The sequence below is a fragment of the Squalius cephalus genome, assembly GCF_949319135.1.
Source record: "Squalius cephalus genome assembly, chromosome: 1".
NCBI lineage: Eukaryota > Metazoa > Chordata > Actinopteri > Cypriniformes > Leuciscidae > Squalius > Squalius cephalus.
This window is the reverse complement of record NC_137122.1, coordinates 36,926,578-36,951,859: the sequence shown is the minus strand read 5'-3', so window position 1 is coordinate 36,951,859 and position 25,282 is coordinate 36,926,578. Positions and strand designations below refer to the sequence as shown.

Genomic DNA, 25,282 nt, shown 5'->3' with positions numbered 1-25,282 from the left:
TTTACTGTATTTTAATCAAAGAAATTCAGCCTTGAGCATAAAGTGACTGCTTTTAAAAAGTGTGTATATATTTACTATATTTTATTTGATAAATTTCAAGGGAATTTCAAAAATGGTTGGCAACATTATTATTATTTATTTCCAGAGCAGATCAATATTTTGGTCTAAACTATATTTAGGTGGTCTGATTCATACTTGTTAGTCCAAAGGCTCTTAATATTTATTCTGCACTATCAGATGTTGGTCAGACAGAAAGCATCCCAGCATCTGTCAGGATAACTGTGCATACTGTATACACATTTAACACATACATTCAATATAGGCTACACATTTTATTTTGAAGGTTGCTATAAATTCTCCTGTAGTAAATGAGAAATAATTCAAAATGTCTGGAGAGACTCATGCTCTCCAACAACAGCTATAAAAACACAAGCATACACAATGATTCTCCATCAGAGACAAACAGAACAGACCACCCACTTAATTTGGCACAACAATGTTATTAGATGTGAAAAGGAAATCTGCAAATGGTAAATAGTGACTACAAATCCCTGATGTAAACAGTAGCTGCTCAGGAGGGCAAACAATATTTCATTCTATAAAATGTTTTAATATCCCAAAGAACCATGTACTGACATTACGTTTAAAAATGCTGTTTGGATTGCTAAATGTTTCTGTAAGAGTCACATTGTTAAAAACCTGCCCTTCCAGCCAGAGGTCAGGCAGTAATGTGTTATACAAGGTCTTGTAAAAATAAGAAGTGTGGTGACTCTACTCAACATAAATTTTACAAGCATAACTTGATGATACTTTAACGTTTTGTTCTACAATGTAACTGCACACTCATAGCGAAAACGTGAATTTAAAGCTGTTATTTATTATTTTTGAAAACGTATGTTTCTAATAAGTAACTAGCTAAGACAGTATTGGTGTGAGTGTGTGCAGTTTAAGTTGTAGAACAAAATGTTAAAGTATCGACAAGATGTGTACCACAGGCTTTATTTTACTCAAAAATTGAAAAACCCCATTATAAAAACGTGTTCTGACGTCATACTTGCACCACTCTATATGCTGATTTGGTGCTCAAGAAACATCTACTATTAATATCAATGTTGAAAACAATTGTAACTTTTGAACATCACTTGGAACAGTACTGCCCTCTGGAGGCCCTGACTTTCTTAACCATCCTTTTCCACCAGTTTTCCCCTTACTGAACATAACATCATTAGGCAGGCAACATTTGAATAAATGCACACATGTTATTTCATGTGTACACTTATTCATACTAACAACTGATATTAGTTACTAGACATGCGGTATAAGCAGCACAAGGCTTTCAGGGTGATCCTTACACACGGTTTGAGTATTCAAACACACAACATGACATGCAAACACATATCCAGTGTTTAGGTAAATCTGTTTCAAGTTCATAATCCACTTCTAAAAAGTACATAGATGTATGTTTACTAACCAGTGTCCTGTGGGTGGTATGAAGTATATGCAGCAGTGCACTCGTGAGTCTGGGATCCTCTTCTTCCTGTCAATATTGATCTCTTCCTGCAAGTACTGCTCATACTGGTCATTGATAAATTTCATTATGGGCTGCCAACTGTTGAAAAGAGAGAGAGAGAGAGAGAGAGTAATGTAATGACACTTTTCCCCTGAAGAGCATTTTCACACCTGGCTTGTTTGGAGCATTTGTTTCAGAACCTGGTGGCTGGGTCACCATCACTTTGATGGTTGGAGATGTTTTATTTTTGGGAGTTTGAATGCTGTTCTGCATCCAAGCATGGTTTAATAAATGGAGCGTACCCAGAACAATACTATACCGCCAACACTAACAGAACTGCTTTAGACTGTCATTTATATTTCACAGAAGAGATGCTGACTAAACAGAGCGAATTTTACAGCATATTAAAACTGAGGTCACAAACAAACAAACGGTCTTTACCAATTCTCGTTATTGATCTGATCGCCAAACCCTGGTGTGTCTATGACTGTCAGCTTCATTCGAACTCCTTTCTCCTCGACATCTGAAATGAAATTAATATGTTTTATTGCATTCCAGTGGCAGATTACATGCTTTGAACTCTAGATCAAAATGGTTGAATGGCCATACATGAATGACACTCTAATGGACAATCATAGAAAATAGAAAATCCAGCTGTGCAGCCTTACCATGACTGATGGACTTGATCTCGATGGTTTTAGGGATCTTTTCCTCAGCCGTGCCCAGGAAAGACTTACGGCTCACCTTTGACTTGAAGAGCGTGTTCATCAGTGTGGACTTCCCTAAACCACTCTGACCTGTACACATGCAGAACAATACACATTACCAACCCATTAACTAAAGGCTGCAATACACTACACTCATTTTGCTCAAGAGTTTTGCCCTCAGTTGAAGTCTGGATGAGTTAACGCTGGCTGCCGAAAGTCAGAGCCATTTTGCTGATTTTGGGCAGTCAGAGTTGACAGATTTTACCCATAGTGTGATTCCATCAAGAGGGGTTTGATATATTGAGCCAATTTAATAACACACTGTTTTCATTTGTCATGCATCTCATTGCAATGAGGCACATGTTTCTTTATGAGTTTGTTGTGTTAAGAATGACTTGAAAGTCTGTTAGTGTGTGATTCTCAGTCATTTAGTGTGTGATGGCCAGGTGTTTTTTTTTTGTAAGTTTCTGTAAGTTTCAAAGTTCACAAGTGTATAATGCCTAGTATTTTAAAATCTAAAATTTACATTTCAAAAGCTGTCTACGCAGGATTGCAAGAGAGCACAGACTACAAGAAACAGAGATACAAGAATATACACTTCAGTGATTTCAAAACGGCACTAAACACTTGACTAATTACTTCTCTTTAATGTAAAAATGTAAATAGATCTATACAAAATATCTCAAATAAAACAAATCATCAAATCAATCATTTAGAAACAGAAATATCACGGCACAACTGTAAATCTTTCTAGAGTATGAGTATGAGTCAATGAGACTTGAGAATTCAGCTTCACAGTGACTGAAAAAGCTTCACAGTTTGATGGGAGGGTGGTGAAGAGAAAGCCACTGTTCAAAAATGTCACATGGCATCTCAGCTGCATTGTGCCATAAGGCATGTGGGAGACTCTGCATCCAGCTGGAAGAAGCTTCAATGGTTTCATGAGACCAAAATTGAGCCATTTTTTGGCCGTCAGACCAAACCACATTTAGAGCAAGCCAAACGCTGCCTATCATCACAAACACACCGTCCCAACTGTAAAGTGTGGTGGTGGCAGTATCATCCTGTGAGGATGAAATAAGTTGCTTGCACATCAACACAAATCTACATAACAATGGCTTAAAGCCATAAGAGTCAATAATATTCATAGTAAACAACGTCAAGTTTTAATTATAATCTATATTAGTACACAAGCTAGAGAAAAGGTGAAATGCAGAAAGAGGAAATTATTGTATTTTATTTTTAAAGACCCCCTGTGGTGAAAATCAAGTAGCCTATTTAATGTTGTTTATTTGTCTATGTGGTGTTTTTTTAATATGCTTCAAGACAAACCATGTGCAAATTCATAAGTCAACAATACTGCTGAGTATTTTCTCCTTAAAACTGCAGTGAACCAAAGACAGTCTCAAAAACACGGTTAGAAATCGCTGGTGTTTCTGACGTCACAAACTACCTTGTAACCAATCAGTGTTTCCCATACATTTATTTGTTTGTGGTGGCCCGCCACAAAATCAACATTGACCGCCACAAATAGATTTCAGTGCTTCCCATTCATTAATTAGACTGACGGCACCAAAATATATTTCAACTCCTCATAACAACATAAAAGGTCTTTAATGTCGTGTTTTGCGCCATTGCTGTCAAACAAACTAAAATCGAAAGAGCGATGAGGCTGTTTGTGCTGCGCAAAGAGAAGTGCACACTTCGCCCACGTGACCAGCACTTGATCAGCTCCACAGGTTCGATTCTCAATACTGATTCACAGTGAATGAATGCAGTGAACTCCATCTGTGCATGTGCTGAGTTTAGTGTGCATTTGGAAACGCAGTTACACGTTATTTTCACATTTGCATGGTTGACGATTACAGTGTTTCACTACATTTTTTTTCCGGCAAACTCGTTTTTTTCCCCGGCAAAATAAAAGCTTGACTGCAGTTTCCGTCAAAATAAAAGCTCTTGCATGTATAGAAATTAGGACAAAACTAATTATAAAAGTTTAATTTATTTTTCATTGCATTTGTTTTACAATTTATGTCCATTACTATTATAGTAATAATATTATAACAATATTATTGCTATTATTGCCACCCACCGCAGTTTCACAAAATCCTGTGGGAAAACACTGAACAACTTGTGGGCAGGCTTTAGCATTTGGAGAAAAAGGATTTTTTTTTTTTATGTCATCTTGGTGATCAAAGATTAGTTTTAAGGGATACAATTATTGACTACAGGGGGACTTTAAATATATAATTGCATTTGCAGTGCATTATTCTTTTGATAATTGTCACTGTCAAGTAAAAGAATTATAAATAAATTCAACGTAAAACATTAAACCCCGAAAACTTCCAAGCAAGTTGAATATTGTTTATATACCCGTTAGGTCTTATTCATTCACAGATCACAAGTGATGCTTCCACTCAGGCAGTCCTGTGGTTTGAATGAAACTATCATTCCTTTGGCTTTTGCTAACAGGAGCTTGTGTTTAGCTGTGGTTTTCTTTACCCCTCCGCTAACCCACATCCGTCAGCCTTGGGTTCATCACACTAGTAATGAGGGCCTGTTCCTTTCTGCACGGGGCAGGGCTGCAAATTTTCTCTCTCTAAACACCCTGTCATCCAATCCCACCGCTAGGGGTGGGCAATATGGCCAAAAAAATGATCACTATACATTTTTTTGCTGACATTGGATCAGATGTGCTTTCCTACCCCCGTATACTGTCTACAAAGGTAGCACTTTTCAGGTTTCAGACACCTTCTTCAGGAACATGTGATGGAATGAGAGACAGGAGTCAGAATAAATGGGCTGCAGCTGGGAACGGCAATGCTGATCCCGAGGGATGGCTCTCTCCGCTCTGACTGGGTTAAGTCAACAGCAGGTTTGGCCACATTGACCCAAAGAGCCACATGTGAGAACCCAGCTGCAGCCTTGCGCAAATACAGGTTCATTTTGCTATCTTAGACAGAGCTTGTAATCATTTCCTCTTGTAAACTCCATATAAATCATCAGAAGTTTAATAAAGGAACGGAGTCTTCTGGGACGCTAATGCTGAAACAGAAAAATACCACCAGGTGTTGCCCTAAACACATTACTCAATACACGTCTTTCCCTAATTAGGGCCCGAGCACCGATGGTGTGAGGACCCTCTTGGAATTGCTCTGTTTATTAGGGCCCGAGCACCGATGGTGTGAGGACCCTCTTGGAATTGCTCTGTTTATTATTAGGGCCCGAGCACCGATGGTGTGAGGACCCTCTTGGAATTGCTCTGTTTATTATTAGGGCCCGAGCACCGATGGTGAGAGGACCCTATTGTTTTTGCTCCGTTTATTATTATTCTTCTTCTCCAAAGTGAATCGCTTTTTAGAGGGCCTAAACATGCTCGAAAACTCATGAAACTTTGCACACGCTTCAGAAGTGGTGAAAATTTACGTGTGATATGGTTTTCAGAATTGTGGGGGGCAAATTCGGTAAATTATTGCCCCCACATTTTGCCCCGGCTCCTGGTTTCACGTACAGGTATGAAATTTGGTACATACATGTAATGACCCAATACCTACAGAAAAGTCTCTTGGAGCATAGCCCTAAACACAACAGGAAGTGAGCTATTTTGAACTTCCTCCTGGATTTTGGGCATTTTTCGTAATTTCCTGATGTTGTACTTTAACGAACTCCTCCTACAGATTTGATCTGATACTCTTCAAATTTGGTGAGTGTAATCTTAAGGCCTTTGTGACGTTAAATTGCGAAGATCTAGAGTTTTCGTCGAAGGGTGTGCCCTCGGCGGCCTGACAAACATCTATCTATAAATTACAGGAACGTCTGTCTGTCTGTCTGTCTGTGTGTGTGTGTGTCTGTTCCTCGCATATCTCTCGAACCGTTAGTCCGATTGATTTCAAACTCGACAGGTGTCTTGCCACGGGCACGAGTAAGTGCAGTGCCAAGTTTGACATTGTTTGGATGAGAAATGCAAAAGATATCGTTAAATATATCATTTTTAGAAGGTTGTGGTTTAAAAATAAACATTCTGACATTAGAGAGTTGTATCGGTCAAAGAAGCCCCAAGAAGGCTGTGGTTTAAAAATAAACATTCTGACATAAACACTCAGTCAGCTACACTGTTTACTTCTGAATATTATAGTTTGGTTCCCGAACGTGATAAATCCATCTATCTATAAATTACAGAAACGTCCGTCTGTCTGTCTGTGTGTTATTCGCATATCTCTCGAATGTGAGATAACCACTAAATGTGTGAAAACCACTATTTTCTGTTTCAAACTTTCACATAGCATCTTTAGGTTATAACAACATTGAAAATCAAAATCTGGATTTGAATTTTTTAAGATTTATTATAAAAACGGATTATTTTTTCCCAAAAATGCAATAAATTCATGACTTTTTTTTTTTTTTTTTAAATGCTATTAATCCATTGAATCAATATAAAGTTATTTTTGATCATATTGCCATCGCAAGAAATATCTCCTGAACTTTTTTGACGGCGATCAGCTCACAAAAACTGATTTTGCACGGGCACTTTGCACTGCTCCCTGAATCGAGGTGCTTATTCATTTGTGGATGTAAACTGAATCTGTAAGTCAGCTATGCTGTTAGTGTTTACTTCTGAATATTATATTTCATTCTGGTGCGCTTAACGTTGTCGCTACTGTGTAATAGTAGCCTATGCTATTCACCAACTAAACATATCCTATTCAATGCGTTCACAGTCTCTTTCACGGGCATCATTTGTAGTTGCCTATTCACAAACTGTTTGCTCAAGCATAGCGTTTTCTCGGAGTTCACTGTGTGCTTTTTACCATGCACAAATAAAAATGTCACTGAACTTTTGCTGTGTAATTGTAACAATGAGCACACACCAAACCAACAATTACTAAAAACACACACAAAAACTGATTTTGCACGGGCATTTTTTGCACTAGTTCACCCAATTTCGGCCTTTTGGTGATATATGCATGATCAGATAAGTTCAATATTAATGTTGCTTGCAGTTCTGATGTTGCTAGGCAACCACAGACAGCCTGCAGTAACTCAGGCATACAATTTTCAATCTGCCACAAACTTCACATGTTTGATAAGAGTCCTGTCCTGAACACATGCCAATGCTCATTATGATTATAGCAATAGCACCACCTGCTGGTAGCAGGAAGTGTGGCAAATACAAAACGTGCTCGAAAAATCATGAAACTTTGCACACGCTTCAGAAGTGGTGACAATTTACGTGTGATGTGGTTTTAAAAATTGGGTGGGGCAAAATGGCTTACTTATTGCCCCTACATTTTGCCCCGGCTCGACGTTTCACGTACAGGTATGAAATTTGGTACACACATGTAAAGACCCAATACCTACAAAAAAGTCTCTTGGAGCATAGCCCTAAACACAACAGGAAGTCAGTTATTTTGAACTTCCTGTCAGATTTTGGGCAGTTTTTGCCATTTCCTGATGTTGTACTTTAACAAACTCCTACAGTTTTGATCTGATCCTCTTCAAATTTGGTGAGTGTAATCTTAAGGCCTTTCCTAAAGGTGCCGGGTGGCGGTGGCAGGGGTGCGAGGGCCCTTTTCATCGCTGCTTGCAGCTTTAATTATTATTATTATTCTTCTCCGCATTGAATTGCATTTTTGAGGGCCTAAACATGCGCGAAAACTCACGAAACTTTGCACACGCGTCAGAACTGGCGAAAATTTACATCTGATATAGGTTTCAGAATTGGACGGGGCAAAATGGCTCGATAGCGCCACCTATAAAAGTTCAACGGAGTGCGCCTCCTGCAACGTTCCACGTACGTGCACGAAATTCGGTACATACGTGTAATGACCTAATACCTACAAAAAAGTCTCTTGGAGCATAGCCCTAAACACAACAGGAAGTCAGCCATTTTGAACTTCCTCTCAGATTTTTGTGCAGTTTTTGCCATTTTCAGGCCTCGTACTTTAACGAACTCCTCCTACAGTTTTAATCTGATCATCTTCAAATTTGGTGAGTGTAATCTTAAGGCCTTTGCGACGTTAAATTGCGAAGATCTTGAGTTTTCGTCGAAGGGCGGGTCCTCGGCGGCCTTACAAATTTCGATGTTTCGCCATGAAACAGGAAGTTGCTGTAACTCAGGCATGGAATGTCCAATCTCCCCCAAACTTCACACGTTTGATAAGAGTTCTGTCCTGAACACATGGCCATGCTCATATTCAGTTATAGTCATAGCGCCACCTGCTGGCAACAGGAAGTGACATGTTTAACACTGTTATGGACTCCTAATAACATATAAAAAAGTGCCAGCAAGTGCGAAACATGCTAACAACATACTAGAAGCATGCTAAAACATGCTAGCAAACTCTTAGCTAAGTGCTAAAGCATGCTATTATTGCAATTAAATAGGAATTTGCTGTAACTCAGGCATGGAATGTCCAATCTGCCCCAAACTTCACACTTTTGATAAGCGTTCTGTCCTGAACACATCTACATGATAATATTCAGTTATAGTAATAGCGCCACCTACTGGCAACAGGAAGTGTCATGTTTAACACGTTGATGCCATTCTAGCAACATGTTAAAAATGCCATTGAGGTCTAAACATGCTAGAAACATGTTAAAACATGCTAGCAATACTTAGCTAAGTGCTAAAGCATGCTAATTCAATGAAACAGGATGTTGTTGTTACTCAAGAAGGCAATGTCCAATATGCGCCAAACTTCACACTTTTAATAAACGTTCTGTCCTGAACACATGACCATGCTCATATTCAGTTACAGTCATAGTGCCACCTGCTGGCAACAGGAAGTGACATGTTAAACACTGTTGTGGACATATAAAAACATATAAAAAAAGTGCCAGCAAGTGCTAAACATGCTAACAACATACTAGAAACATGCTAAAACATGCTAGCAAACACTTAGCTAAGTGCTAAAGCATGCTATTGCTGCAATTAAATAGGAATTTGCTGTAACACAGGCATGGAATGTCCAATCTGCCCCAAACTTCACACGTTTGATAAGAGTCATGGCCTGAACACATCTACATGAGAATATTCAGTTATAGTAATAGCGCCACCTGCTGTCAACAGGAAGTGACATGTTTAACACTGTTGTGGTCTCCTAATAACATATATAAAAGAGCCAGCAAGTGCTAAACAGGTTAGCAACATACTAGAAACATGCTAGCAAACACTTAGCTAAGTGATAAAGCATGCTATTACTGCAATTAAATAGGAATTTGCTGTAACTCAGGCATGGAACGTCCAATCTGCCCCAAACTTCACATGTTTGATAAGAATCATGGCCTGAACGCATGCCTATGCTCAAATTCAGTTATAGTAATAGCGCCACCTACTGGCAACAGGAAGTGACATGTTTAACACGTTGATGCCGTTCTAGCAACATGTTAAAAATGCCATTGAGTTCTAAACATGCTAGAAACATATTAAAACATGCTAGCAATACTTAGCTAAGTGCTAAAGCATGCTAATTCAATGAAACAGGACTTTGTTGTTACTCAAGAAGGCAATGTACAATCTACCCCAAACGTCACACGTTTGATAAGAGTTATCTCTTGAACACATGTCCATGCTCATATTTAGTTATAGTCATAGCGCCACCTGCTGGCAACAGGAAGTGACGTTTAACACTGTTCTTGACTCCTAATAACATATAAAAAAATGCCAGTAGGTGCTAAACATCCTACCAACATACTAGAGACATGCTAAAACATAATAGCAAACACTTAGCTAAGTGCTAAAGAATGATATTACTGCAATTAAATATGAATTTGCTGTAACTCAGGCATGGAATGTCCAATCTGCCCCAAACTTCACACTTTTGATAAGCGTTCTGTCCTGAACACATGACCATGCTTATATTCAGTTACAGTCATAGCGCCACCTGCTGGCAACAGGAAGTGACATGTTTAACACTGTTGTGGACTCCTAATAACATATAAAAAAGTGCCAGCAAGTGTTAAACATGCTAACAACATACTAGAAACATGCTAAAACATGCTAGCAAACTCTTAGCCAAGTGCTAAAGCATGCTATTATTGCAATTAAATAGGAATTTGCTGTAACTCAGGCATGGAATGTCCAATCTGCCCCAAACTTCACACTTTTGATAAGAGTCATGGCCTGAACACATCTACATGAGAATGTTCAGTTATAGTAATAGCGCCACCAACTGGCAACAGGAAGTGACATGTTTAACACGTTGATGCCGTTCTAGCAACATGTTAAAACATGCTAACAATGCTTAGCTAAGTTCTAAAGAATGCTAATTCAATGAAACATGACTTTGTTGTTACTCAAGAAGGCAATGTCCAATTTGCACCAAACTTCACATGTTTGATAAGAGTTCTGTCCTGAACACACATCCATGCTCATATTCAGTTATAGTCATAACGCCACCTACTGGCAACAGAAACTGACATGGTTAACACAGTAATGCAGTACTAACCACATAATTATTGTGTACTAAGCATGCTAGAAACAGACTGAACATGCTAGCAACACTTAGCTGAGTCATGAAGCATGCTATTATCACCATTATACAAAACATTTTGTAACTGACTTTGACATACTCTTACTATATATACCTCCTTAAATGTACATTTCCCAACCATGCTCTGCCTTCCTAAAGCCACCGAGTGTTGATGGCACGGGTGCGAGGGCCCTTTCATCGCTGCTTGCAGCTTTAATTAGGGCCCGAGCACCGATGGTGAGAGGACCCTATTGTTTTTGCTCCGTTTATTAGGGCCCGAGCACCGATGGTGAGAGGACCCTATTGTTTTTGCTCCGTTTATTATTAGGGCCCGAGCACCGATGGTGAGAGGACCCTATTGTTTTTGCTCCGTTTATTAGGGCCCGAGCACCGATGGTGAGAGGACCCTATTGTTTTTGCTCCGTTTATTAGGGCCCGAGCACCGATGGTGAGAGGACCCTATTGTTTTTGCTCCGTTTATTATTATTCTTCTTCTCCAAAGTGAATCGCTTTTTAGAGGGCCTAAACATGCTCGAAAACTCATGAAACTTTGCACACGCTTCAGAAGTGGTGAAAATTTACGTGTGATATGGTTTTCAGAATTGGGGGGGGCAAATTCGGTAAATTATTGCCCCCACATTTTGCCCCGGCTCCTGGTTTCACGTACAGGTATGAAATTTGGTACATACATGTAATGACCCAATACCTACAGAAAAGTCTCTTGGAGCATAGCCCTAAACACAACAGGAAGTGAGCTATTTTGAACTTCCTCCTGGATTTTGGGCATTTTTCGTAATTTCCTGATGTTGTACTTTAACGAACTCCTCCTACAGATTTGATCTGATACTCTTCAAATTTGGTGAGTGTAATCTTAAGGCCTTTGTGACGTTAAATTGCGAAGATCTAGAGTTTTCGTCGAAGGGTGTGCCCTCGGCGGCCTGACAAACATCTATCTATAAATTACAGGAACGTCTGTCTGTCTGTCTGTCTGTGTGTGTGTGTGTCTGTTCCTCGCATATCTCTCGAACCGTTAGTCCGATTGATTTCAAACTCGACAGGTGTCTCGCCACGGGCACGAGTAAGTGCAGTGCCAAGTTTGACATTGTTTGGATGAGAAATGCAAAAGATATCGTTAAATATATCATTTTTAGAAGGTTGTGGTTTAAAAATAAACATTCTGACATTAGAGAGTTGTATCGGTCAAAGAAGCCCCAAGAAGGCTGTGGTTTAAAAATAAACATTCTGACATAAACACTCAGTCAGCTACACTGTTTACTTCTGAATATTATAGTTTGGTTCCCGAACGTGATAAATCCATCTATCTATAAATTACAGAAACGTCCGTCTGTCTGTCTGTGTGTTATTCGCATATCTCTCGAATGTGAGATAACCACTAAATGTGTGAAAACCACTATTTTCTGTTTCAAACTTTCACATAGAATCTTTAGGTTATAACAACATTGAAAATCAAAATCTGGATTTGAATTTTTTAAGATTTATTATAAAAACGGATTATTTTTTCCCAAAAATGCAATAAATTCATGACTTTTTTTTTTTTTTTCAAAATGCTATTAATCCATTGAATCAATATAAAGTTATTTTTGATCATATTGCCATCGCAAGAAATATCTCCTGAACTTTTTTGACGGCGATCAGCTCACAAAAACTGATTTTGCACGGGCACTTTGCACTGCTCCCTGAATCGAGGTGCTTATTCATTTGTGGATGTAAACTGAATCTGTATGTCAGCTATGCTGTTAGTGTTTACTTCTGAATATTATATTTCATTCTGGTGCGCTTAACGTTGTCGCTACTGTGTAATAATAGCCTATGCTATTCACCAACTAAACATATCCTATTCAATGCGTTCACAGTCTCTTTCACGGGCATCATTTGTAGTTGCCTATTCACAAACTGTTTGCTCAAGCATAGCGTTTTCTCGGAGTTCACTGTGTGCTTTTTACCATGCACAAATAAAAATGTCACTGAACTTTTGCTGTGTAATTGTAACAATGAGCACACACCAAACCAACAATTACTAAAAACACACACAAAAACTGATTTTGCACGGGCATTTTTTGCACTAGTTCACCCAATTTCGGCCTTTTGGTGATATATGCATGATCAGATAAGTTCAATATTAATGTTGCTTGCAGTTCTGATGTTGCTAGGCAACCACAGACAGCCTGCAGTAACTCAGGCATACAATTTTCAATCTGCCACAAACTTCACATGTTTGATAAGACTCCTGTCCTGAACACATGCCAATGCTCATTATGATTATAGCAATAGCACCACCTGCTGGTAGCAGGAAGTGTGGCAAATACAAAACGTGCTCGAAAAATCATGAAACTTTGCACACGCTTCAGAAGTGGTGACAATTTACGTGTGATGTGGTTTTAAAAATTGGGTGGGGCAAAATGGCTTACTTATTGCCCCTACATTTTGCCCCGGCTCGACGTTTCACGTACAGGTATGAAATTTGGTACACACATGTAAAGACCCAATACCTACAAAAAAGTCTCTTGGAGCATAGCCCTAAACACAACAGGAAGTCAGTTATTTTGAACTTCCTGTCAGATTTTGGGCAGTTTTTGCCATTTCCTGATGTTGTACTTTAACAAACTCCTCCTACAGTTTTGATCTGATCCTCTTCAAATTTGGTGAGTGTAATCTTAAGGCCTTTCCTAAAGGTGCCGGGTGGCGGTGGCAGGGGTGCGAGGGCCCTTTTCATCGCTGCTTGCAGCTTTAATTAGGGCCCGAGCACCGATGGTGAGAGGACCCTATTGTTTTTGCTCCGTTTATTATTATTCTTCTTCTCCAAAGTGAATCGCTTTTTAGAGGGCCTAAACATGCTCGAAAACTCATGAAACTTTGCACACGCTTCAGAAGTGGTGAAAATTTACGTGTGATATGGTTTTCAGAATTGTGGGGGGCAAATTCGGTAAATTATTGCCCCCACATTTTGCCCCGGCTCCTGGTTTCACGTACAGGTATGAAATTTGGTACATACATGTAATGACCCAATACCTACAGAAAAGTCTCTTGGAGCATAGCCCTAAACACAACAGGAAGTGAGCTATTTTGAACTTCCTCCTGGATTTTGGGCATTTTTCGTAATTTCCTGATGTTGTACTTTAACGAACTCCTCCTACAGATTTGATCTGATACTCTTCAAATTTGGTGAGTGTAATCTTAAGGCCTTTGTGACGTTAAATTGCGAAGATCTAGAGTTTTCGTCGAAGGGTGTGCCCTCGGCGGCCTGACAAACATCTATCTATAAATTACAGGAACGTCTGTCTGTCTGTCTGTCTGTGTGTGTGTGTGTCTGTTCCTCGCATATCTCTCGAACCGTTAGTCCGATTGATTTCAAACTCGACAGGTGTCTTGCCACGGGCACGAGTAAGTGCAGTGCCAAGTTTGACATTGTTTGGATGAGAAATGCAAAAGATATCGTTAAATATATCATTTTTAGAAGGTTGTGGTTTAAAAATAAACATTCTGACATTAGAGAGTTGTATCGGTCAAAGAAGCCCCAAGAAGGCTGTGGTTTAAAAATAAACATTCTGACATAAACACTCAGTCAGCTACACTGTTTACTTCTGAATATTATAGTTTGGTTCCCGAACGTGATAAATCCATCTATCTATAAATTACAGAAACGTCCGTCTGTCTGTCTGTGTGTTATTCGCATATCTCTCGAATGTGAGATAACCACTAAATGTGTGAAAACCACTATTTTCTGTTTCAAACTTTCACATAGCATCTTTAGGTTATAACAACATTGAAAATCAAAATCTGGATTTGAATTTTTTAAGATTTATTATAAAAACGGATTATTTTTTCCCAAAAATGCAATAAATTCATGACTTTTTTTTTTTTTTTTTAAATGCTATTAATCCATTGAATCAATATAAAGTTATTTTTGATCATATTGCCATCGCAAGAAATATCTCCTGAACTTTTTTGACGGCGATCAGCTCACAAAAACTGATTTTGCACGGGCACTTTGCACTGCTCCCTGAATCGAGGTGCTTATTCATTTGTGGATGTAAACTGAATCTGTAAGTCAGCTATGCTGTTAGTGTTTACTTCTGAATATTATATTTCATTCTGGTGCGCTTAACGTTGTCGCTACTGTGTAATAGTAGCCTATGCTATTCACCAACTAAACATATCCTATTCAATGCGTTCACAGTCTCTTTCACGGGCATCATTTGTAGTTGCCTATTCACAAACTGTTTGCTCAAGCATAGCGTTTTCTCGGAGTTCACTGTGTGCTTTTTACCATGCACAAATAAAAATGTCACTGAACTTTTGCTGTGTAATTGTAACAATGAGCACACACCAAACCAACAATTACTAAAAACACACACAAAAACTGATTTTGCACGGGCATTTTTTGCACTAGTTCACCCAATTTCGGCCTTTTGGTGATATATGCATGATCAGATAAGTTCAATATTAATGTTGCTTGCAGTTCTGATGTTGCTAGGCAACCACAGACAGCCTGCAGTAACTCAGGCATACAATTTTCAATCTGCCACAAACTTCACATGTTTGATAAGAGTCCTGTCCTGAACACATGCCAATGCTCATTATGATTATAGCAATAGCACCACCTGCTGGTAGCAGGAAGTGTGGCAAATACAAAACGTGCTCGAAAAATCATGAAACTTTGCACACGCTTCAGAAGTGGTGACAATTTACGTGTGATGTGGTTTTAAAAATTGGGTGGGGCAAAATGGCTTACTTATTGCCCCTACATTTTGCCCCGGCTCGACGTTTCACGTACAGGTATGAAATTTGGTACACACATGTAAAGACCCAATACCTACAAAAAAGTCTCTTGGAGCATAGCCCTAAACACAACAGGAAGTCAGTTATTTTGAACTTCCTGTCAGATTTTGGGCAGTTTTTGCCATTTCCTGATGTTGTACTTTAACAAACTCCTACAGTTTTGATCTGATCCTCTTCAAATTTGGTGAGTGTAATCTTAAGGCCTTTCCTAAAGGTGCCGGGTGGCGGTGGCAGGGGTGCGAGGGCCCTTTTCATCGCTGCTTGCAGCTTTAATTATTATTCTTCTTCTTCTTCTCCAAAGTGAATCGCTTTTTAGAGGGCCTAAACATGCTCGAAAACTCATGAAACTTTGCACACGCTTCAGAAGTGGTGAAAATTTACGTGTGATATGGTTTTCAGAATTGGGGGGGGCAAATTCGGTAAATTATTGCCCCCACATTTTGCCCCGGCTCCTGGTTTCACGTACAGGTATGAAATTTGGTACATACATGTAATGACCCAATACCTACAGAAAAGTCTCTTGGAGCATAGCCCTAAACACAACAGGAAGTGAGCTATTTTGAACTTCCTCCTGGATTTTGGGCATTTTTCGTAATTTCCTGATGTTGTACTTTAACGAACTCCTCCTACAGATTTGATCTGATACTCTTCAAATTTGGTGAGTGTAATCTTAAGGCCTTTGTGACGTTAAATTGCGAAGATCTAGAGTTTTCGTCGAAGGGTGTGCCCTCGGCGGCCTGACAAACATCTATCTATAAATTACAGGAACGTCTGTCTGTCTGTCTGTCTGTGTGTGTGTGTGTGTCTGTTCCTCGCATATCTCTCGAACCGTTAGTCCGATTGATTTCAAACTCGACAGGTGTCTTGCCACGGGCACGAGTAAGTGCAGTGCCAAGTTTGACATTGTTTGGATGAGAAATGCAAAAGATATCGTTAAATATATCATTTTTAGAAGGTTGTGGTTTAAAAATAAACATTCTGACATTAGAGAGTTGTATCGGTCAAAGAAGCCCCAAGAAGGTTGTGGTTTAAAAATAAACATTCTGACATAAACACTCAGTCAGCTACACTGTTTACTTCTGAATATTATAGTTTGGTTCCCGAACGTGATAAATCCATCTATCTATAAATTACAGAAACGTCCGTCTGTCTGTCTGTGTGTTATTCGCATATCTCTCGAATGTGAGATAACCACTAAATGTGTGAAAACCACTATTTTCTGTTTCAAACTTTCACATAGCATCTTTAGGTTATAACAACATTGAAAATCAAAATCTGGATTTGAATTTTTTAAGATTTATTATAAAAACGGATTATTTTTTCCCAAAAATGCAATAAATTCATGACTTTTTTTTTTTTTTCAAAATGCAATTAATCCATTGAATCAATATAAAGTTATTTTTGATCATATTGCCATCGCAAGAAATATCTCCTGAACTTTTTTGACGGCGATCAGCTCACAAAAACTGATTTTGCACGGGCACTTTGCACTGCTCCCTGAATCGAGGTGCTTATTCATTTGTGGATGTAAACTGAATCTGTAAGTCAGCTATGCTGTTAGTGTTTACTTCTGAATATTATATTTCATTCTGGTGTGCTTAACGTTGTCGCTACTGTGTAATAGTAGCCTATGCTATTCACCAACTAAACATATCCTATTCAATGCGTTCACAGTCTCTTTCACGGGCATCATTTGTAGTTGCCTATTCACAAACTGTTTGCTCAAGCATAGCGTTTTCTCAGAGTTCACTGTGTGCTTTTTACCATGCACAAATAAAAATGTCACTGAACTTTTGCTGTGTAATTTGTAACAATGAGCACACACCAAACCAACAATTACTAAAAACACACACAAAAACTGATTTTGCACGGGCATTTTTTGCACTAGTTCACCCAATTTCGGCCTTTTGGTGATATATGCATGATCAGATAAGTTCAATATTAATGTTGCTTGCAGTTCCGATGTTGCTAGGCAACCACAGACAGCCTGCAGTAACTTAGGCATACAATTTCCAATCTGCCCCAAACTTCACATGTTTGATAAGAGTCCTGTCCTGAACACATGACCATGCTCATATTTGGTTATAGCAATAGCGCCACCTGCTGGTAGCAGGAAGTGTGGCAAATACAAAACGTGCTCGAAAAATCATGAAACTTTGCACACGCTTCAGAAGTGGTGAAAATTTACGTGTGATATGGTTTTCAAAATTGGGTGGGGCAAAATGGCTTAATTATTGCCCCTACATTTTGCCCCGGCTCGACGTTTCACGTACAGGTATGAAATTTGGTACATACATGTAATGACCCAATACCTACAAAAAAGTCTCTTGGAGCGTAGCCCTAAACACAACAGGAAGTCAGCTATTTTGAACTTCCTCTCAGATTTTGGGCAGTTTTTGCCATTTCCTGATGTTGTACTTTAACAAACTCCTCCTACAGTTTTGATCTGATCCTCTTCAAATTTGGTGAGTGTAATCTTAAGGCCTTTCCTAAAGGTGCCGGGTGGCGGTGGCAGGGGTGCGAGGGCCCTTTCCATCGCTGCTTGCAGCTTTAATTAGGGCCCGAGCACCGATGGTGTGAGGACCCTCTTGGAATTGCTCTGTTTATTATTATTATTATTATTCTTCTCCGCATTGAATTGCATTTTTGAGGGCCTAAACATGCGCGAAAACTCACGAAACTTTGCACACGCGTCAGAACTGGCGAAAATTTACATCTGATATAGGTTTCAGAATTGGACGGGGCAAAATGGCTCGATAGCGCCACCTATAAAAGTTCAACGGAGTGCGCCTCCTGCAACGTTCCACGTACGTGCACGAAATTCGGTACATACGTGTAATGACCTAATACCTACAAAAAAGTCTCTTGGAGCATAGCCCTAAACACAACAGGAAGTCAGCCATTTTGAACTTCCTCTCAGATTTTTGTGCAGTTTTTGCCATTTTCAGGCCTCGTACTTTAACGAACTCCTCCTACAGTTTTAATCTGATCATCTTCAAATTTGGTGAGTGTAATCTTAAGGCCTTTGCGACGTTAAATTGCGAAGATCTTGAGTTTTCGTCGAAGGGCGGGTCCTCGGCGGCCTTACAAATTTCGATGTTTCGCCATGAAACAGGAAGTTGCTGTAACTCAGGCATGGAATGTCCAATCTCCCCCAAACTTCACACGTTTGATAAGAGTTCTGTCCTGAACACATGGCCATGCTCATATTCAGTTATAGTCATAGCGCCACCTGCTGGCAACAGGAAGTGACATGTTTAACACTGTTATGGACTCCTAATAACATATAAAAAAGTGCCAGCAAGTGCGAAACATGCTAACAACATACTAGAAGCATGCTAAAACATGCTAGCAAACTCTTAGCTAAGTGCTAAAGCATGCTATTATTGCAATTAAATAGGAATTTGCTGTAACTCAGGCATGGAATGTCCAATCTGCCCCAAACTTCACACTTTTGATAAGCGTTCTGTCCTGAACACATGACCATGCTTATATTCAGTTACAGTCATAGCGCCACCTGCTGGCAACAGGAAGTGACATGTTTAACACTGTTGTGGACTCCTAATAACATATAAAAAAGTGCCAGCAAGTGTTAAACATGCTAACAACATACTAGAAACATGCTAAAACATGCTAGCAAACTCTTAGCCAAGTGCTAAAGCATGCTATTATTGCAATTAAATAGGAATTTGCTGTAACTCAGGCATGGAATGTCCAATCTGCCCCAAACTTCACACTTTTGATAAGAGTCATGGCCTGAACACATCTACATGAGAATGTTCAGTTATAGTAATAGCGCCACCAACTGGCAACAGGAAGTGACATGTTTAACACGTTGATGCCGTTCTAGCAACATGTTAAAACATGCTAACAATGCTTAGCTAAGTTCTAAAGAATGCTAATTCAATGAAACATGACTTTGTTGTTACTCAAGAAGGCAATGTCCAATTTGCACCAAACTTCACATGTTTGATAAGAGTTCTGTCCTGAACACACATCCATGCTCATATTCAGTTATAGTCATAACGCCACCTACTGGCAACAGAAACTGACATGGTTAACACAGTAATGCAGTACTAACCACATAATTATTGTGTACTAAGCATGCTAGAAACAGACTGAACATGCTAGCAACACTTAGCTGAGTCATGAAGCATGCTATTATCACCATTATACAAAACATTTTGTAACTGACTTTGACATACTCTTACTATATATACCTCCTTAAATGTACATTTCCCAACCATGCTCTGCCTTCCTAAAGCCACCGAGTGTTGATGGCACGGGTGCGAGGGCCCTTTCATCGCTGCTTGCAGCTTTAATTATTAGGGCCCGAGCACCGATGGTGTGAGGACCCTCTTGGAATTGCTCTGTTTATTATTATTATTATTATTCTTCTCCGCATTTAATTGCATTTTTGAGGGCCTAAACATGCTCGAAAACTCACGAAACTTTGCACACGCGTCAAAACTGGCGAAAATTGACATCTGATATAGGTTTCAGAATTGGACGGGGCAAAATGGCTCGATAGCGCCACCTATAAAAGTTCAACGGAGTGCGCCTCCCGCAACGTTCCACGTACGTGCACGAAATTCGGTACATACGTGTAATGACCTAATACCTACAAAAAAGTCTCTTGGAGCATAGCCCTAAACACAACAGGAAGTCAGCCATTTTGAACTTCCTCCCAGATTTTTGTGCAGTTTTTGACATTTTCAGGCCTCGTACTTTAACGAACTCCTCCTACAGTTTTAATCTGATCATCTTCAAATTTGGTGAGTGTAATCTTAAGGCCTTTGCGACGTTAAATTGCGAAGATCTTGAGTTTTCGTCGAAGGGCGGGTCCTCGGCGGCCTGACAAATTTTGATGTTTCGCCATGAAACAGGAAGTTGCTGTAACTCAGGCATGGAATGTCCAATCTGCCCCAAACTTCACACGTTTGATAAGAGTTCTGTCCTGAACACATGACCATGCTCATATTCAGTTATAGTCATAGCGCCACCTGCTGGCAACAGGAAGTGACATGTTTAACACTGTTATGGACTCCTAATAACATATAAAAAAGTGCCAGCAAGTGCTAAACATGCTAACAACATACTAGAAGCATGCTAAAACATGCTAGCAAACTCTTAGCTAAGTGCTAAAGCATGCTATTATTGCAATTAAATAGGAATTTGCTGTAACTCAGGCATGGAATGTCCAATCTGCCCCAAACTTCACACTTTTGATAAGCGTTCTGTCCTGAACATATCTACATGAGAATATTCAGTTATAGTAATAGCGCCACCTACTGGTAACAGGAAGTGTCATGTTTAACACGTTGATGCCATTCTAGCAACATGTTAAAAATGCCATTGACTTCTAAACATGCTAGAAACATGTTAAAACATGCTAGCAATACTTAGCTAAGTGCTAAAGCATGCTAATTCAATGAAACAGGATGTTGTTGTTACTCAAGAAGGCAATGTCCAATCTGCGCCAAACTTCACACTTTTAATAAACGTTCTGTCCTGAACACATGACCATGCTCATATTCAGTTACAGTCATAGTGCCACCTGCTGGCAACAGGAAATGACATGTTAAACACTGTTGTGGACATATAAAAACATATAAAAAAAGTGCCAGAAAGTGCTAAACATGCTAACAACATACTAGAAACATGCTAAAACATGCTAGCAAACACTTAGCTAAGTGTTAAAGCATGCTATTGCTGCAATTAAATAGGAATTTGCTGTAACACAGGCATGGAATGTCCAATCTGCCCCAAACTTCACACGTTTGATAAGAGTCATGGCCTGAACACATCTACATGAGAATATTCAGTTATAGTAATAGCGCCACCTGCTGTCAACAGGAAGTGACATGTTTAACACTGTTGTGGTCTCCTAATAACATATATAAAAGAGCCAGCAAGTGCTAAACAGGTTAGCAACATACTAGAAACATGCTAGCAAACACTTAGCTAAGTGCTAAAGCATGCTATTACTGCAATTAAATAGGAATTTGCTGTAACTCAGGCATGGAATGTCCAATCTGCCCCAAACTTCACATGTTTGATAAGAATCATGGCCTGAACACATGTCTATGCTCAAATTCAGTTATAGTAATAGCGCCACCTACTGGCAACAGGAAGTGACATGTTTAACACGTTGATGCCGTTCTAGCAACATGTTAAAAATGCCATTGAGTTCTAAACATGCTAGAAACATATTAAAACATGCTAGCAATACTTAGCTAAGTGCTAAAGCATGCTAATTCAATGAAACAGGACTTTGTTGTTACTCAAGAAGGCAATGTACAATCTACCCCAAACGTCACACGTTTGATAAGAGTTATCTCTTGAACACATGTCCATGCTCATATTTAGTTATAGTCATAGCGCCACCTGCTGGCAACAGGAAGTGACGTTTAACACTGTTCTTGACTCCTAATAACATATAAAAAAATGCCTACTGGCAACAGAAACTGACATGGTTAACACAGTAATGCAGTACTAACCACATAATTATTGTGTACTAAGCATGCTAGAAACAGACTAAACATGCTAGCAACACTTAGCTGAGTCATGAAGCATGCTATTATTACCATTATACAAAACATTTTGTAACTGACTTTGACATACTCTTACTATATATACCTCCTTAAATGTACATTTCCCAACCATGCTCTGTCTTCCTAAAGCCACCGAGTGTTGATGGCACGGGTGCGAGGGCCCTTTCATCGCTGCTTGCAGCTTTAATTATTATTATTATTCTTCTCCGCATTTAATTGCATTTTTGAGGGCCTAAACATGCTCGAAAACTCACAAAACTTTGCACACGCATCAGAACTGGCGAAAATTTACATCTGATATAGGTTTCAGAATTGGACGGGGCAAAATGGCTCGATAGCGCCACCTATAAAATTTCAACGGAGTGCGCCTCCCGCAACGTTCCACGTACGTGCACGAAATTCGGTACATACATGTAATGACCTAATACCTACAAAAAAGTCTCTTGGAGCATAGCCCTAAACACAACAGGAAGTCAGCCATTTTGAACTTCCTCTCAGATTTTTGTGCAGTTTTTGCCATTTTCAGGCCTCGTACTTTAACGAACTCCTCCTACAGTTTTAATCTGATCATCTTCAAATTTGGTGAGTGTAATCTTAAGGCCTTTGCGACGTTAAATTGCGAAGATCTTGAGTTTTCGTCAAAGGGCGGGTCCTCGGCGGCCTGATAAATTTCGATGTTTCGCCATGAAACAGGAAGTTGTTGTAACTCAGGCATGGAATGTCCAATCTGCCCCAAACTTCACACGTTTGATAAGAGTTCTGTCCTGAACACATGACCATGCTCATATTCAGTTATAGTCATAGCGCCACCTGCTGGCAACAGGAAGTGACATGTTTAACACTGTTATGGACTCCTAATAACATATAAAAAAGTGCCAGCAAGTGCTAAACATGCTAACAACATACTAGAAGCATGCTAAAACATGCTAGCAAACTCTTAGCTAAGTGCTAAAGCATGCTATTATTGCAATTAAATAGGAATTTGCTGTAACTCAGGCATGGAATGTCCAATCTGCCCCAAACTTCACACTTTTGATAAGCGTTCTGTACTGAACACATCTACATGAGAATATTCAGTTATAGTAATAGCGCCACCTACTGGTAACAGGAAGTGTCATGTTTAACACGTTGATGCCATTCTAGCAACATGTTAAAAATGCCATTGACTTCTAAACATGCTAGAAACATGTTAAAACATGCTAGCAATACTTAGCTAAGTGCTAAAGCATGCTAATTCAATGAAACAGGATGTTGTTGTTACTCAAGAAGGCAATGTCCAATCTGCGCCAAACTTCACACTTTTAATAAACGTTCTATCCTGAACACATGACCATGCTCATATTCAGTTACAGTCATAGTGCCACCTGCTGGCAACAGGAAGTGACATGTTAAACACTGTTGTGGACATATAAAAACATATAAAAAAGTGCCAGCAAGTGCTAAACATGCTAACAACATACTAGAAACATGCTAAAACATGCTAGCAAACACTTAGCTAAGTGCTAAAGCATGCAAATGCTGCAATTAAATAGGAATTTGCTGTAACACAGGCATGGAATGTCCAATCTGCCCCAAATTTCACACGTTTGATAAGAGTCATGGCCTGAACACATCTACATGAGAATATTCAGTTATAGTAATAGCGCCACCTGCTGTCAACAGGAAGTGACATGTTTAACACTGTTGTGGTCTCCTAATAACATATAAAAAAGAGCCAGCAAGTGCTAAACAGGTTAGCAACATACTAGAAACATGCTAGCAAACACTTAGTTAAGTGCTAAAGCATGCTATTACTGCAATTAAATAGGAATTTGCTGTAACTCAGGCATGGAATGTCCAATCTGCCCTAAACTTCACACGTTTGATAAGAATCATGGCCTGAACACATGTCTATGCTCAAATTCAGTTATAGTAATAGCGCCACCTACTGGCAACAGGAAGTGACATGTTTAACACGTTGATGCCGTTCTAGCAACATGTTAAAAATGCCATTGAGTTCTAAACATGCTAGAAACATATTAAAACATGCTAGCAATACTTAGCTAAGTGCTAAAGCATGCTAATTCAATGAAACAGGACTTTGTTGTTACTCAAGAAGGCAATGTACAATCTACCCCAAACTTCACATGTTTGATAAGAGTTATCTCTTGAACACATGTCCATGCTCATATTTAGTTATAGTCATAGCGCCACCTGCTGGCAACAGGAAGTGACGTTTAACACTGTTCTTGACTCCTAATAACATATAAAAAAATGCCAGTAGATGCTAAACATCCTACCAACATACTAGAGACATAATAAAACATACTAGCAAACACTTAGCTAAGTGCTAAAGAATGATATTACTGCAATTAAATATGAATTTGCTGTAACTCAGGCATGGAATGTCCAATCTGCCCCAAACTTCACACTTTTGATAAGCGTTCTGTCCTGAACACATGACCATGCTTATATTCAGTTACAGTAATAGCGCCACCTGCTGGCAACAGGAAGTGACATGTTTAACACTGTTATGGACTCCTAATAACATATAAAAAAGTGCCAGCAAGTGTTAAACATGCTAACAACATACTAGAAACATGCTAAAACATGCTAGCAAACTCTTAGCTAAGTGCTAAAGCATGCTATTATTGCAATTAAATAGGAATTTGCTGTAACTCAGGCATGGAATGTCCAATCTGCCCCAAACTTCACACTTTTGATAAGAGTCATGGCCTGAACACATCTACATGAGAATGTTCAGTTATAGTAATAGCGCCACCTACTGGCAACAGGAAGTGACATGTTTAACACGTTGATGCCGTTCTAGCAACATGTTAAAAATGCCATTGAGTTCTAAACATGCTAGAAACATATTAAAACATGCTAGTAATGCTTAGCTAAGTGCTAAAGAATGCTAATTCAATGAAACATGACTTTGTTGTTACTCAAGAAGGCAATGTCCAATTTGCACCAAACTTCACAAGTTTGATAAGAGTTCTGTCCTGAACACACATCCATGCTCATATTCAGTTATAGTCATAACGCCACCTACTGGCAACAGAAACTGACATGGTTAACACAGTAATGCAGTACTAACCACATAATTATTGTGTACTAAGCATGCTAGAAACAGACTAAACATGCTAGCAACACTTAGCTGAGTCATGAAGCATGCTATTATCACCATTATACAAAACATTTTGTAACTGACTTTGACATACTCTTACTATATATACCTCCTTAAATGTACATTTCCCA

The 25,282-nt window shown here is 39.2% G+C and overlaps 2 protein-coding genes across 7 annotated transcripts in view; both read right to left on the bottom strand.

Moving 5' to 3' along the window:
- The window catches only part of septin9a (septin 9a), a 105,911-nt gene that overhangs the window by 6,827 nt on the left and 73,802 nt on the right, over positions 1-25,282 (bottom strand). For all 6 annotated transcript variants that reach the window (XM_079887891.1, XM_079887892.1, XM_079887895.1 and 3 more), the window contains 3 exons: positions 2,179-2,307; positions 1,952-2,033; positions 1,472-1,609 (listed from right to left, as the gene is read on the bottom strand). In XM_079887891.1, the coding sequence (XP_079744017.1) occupies positions 1,472-1,609; positions 1,952-2,033; positions 2,179-2,307 (349 nt within the window). The remainder of the gene's footprint in view (positions 1-1,471; positions 1,610-1,951; positions 2,034-2,178; positions 2,308-25,282) is intronic.
- tnrc6c1 (trinucleotide repeat containing adaptor 6C1) overlaps positions 1-25,282 on the bottom strand; it is a 180,320-nt gene that overhangs the window by 129,647 nt on the left and 25,391 nt on the right. The gene's annotated exons all lie outside the window — the stretch shown is intronic.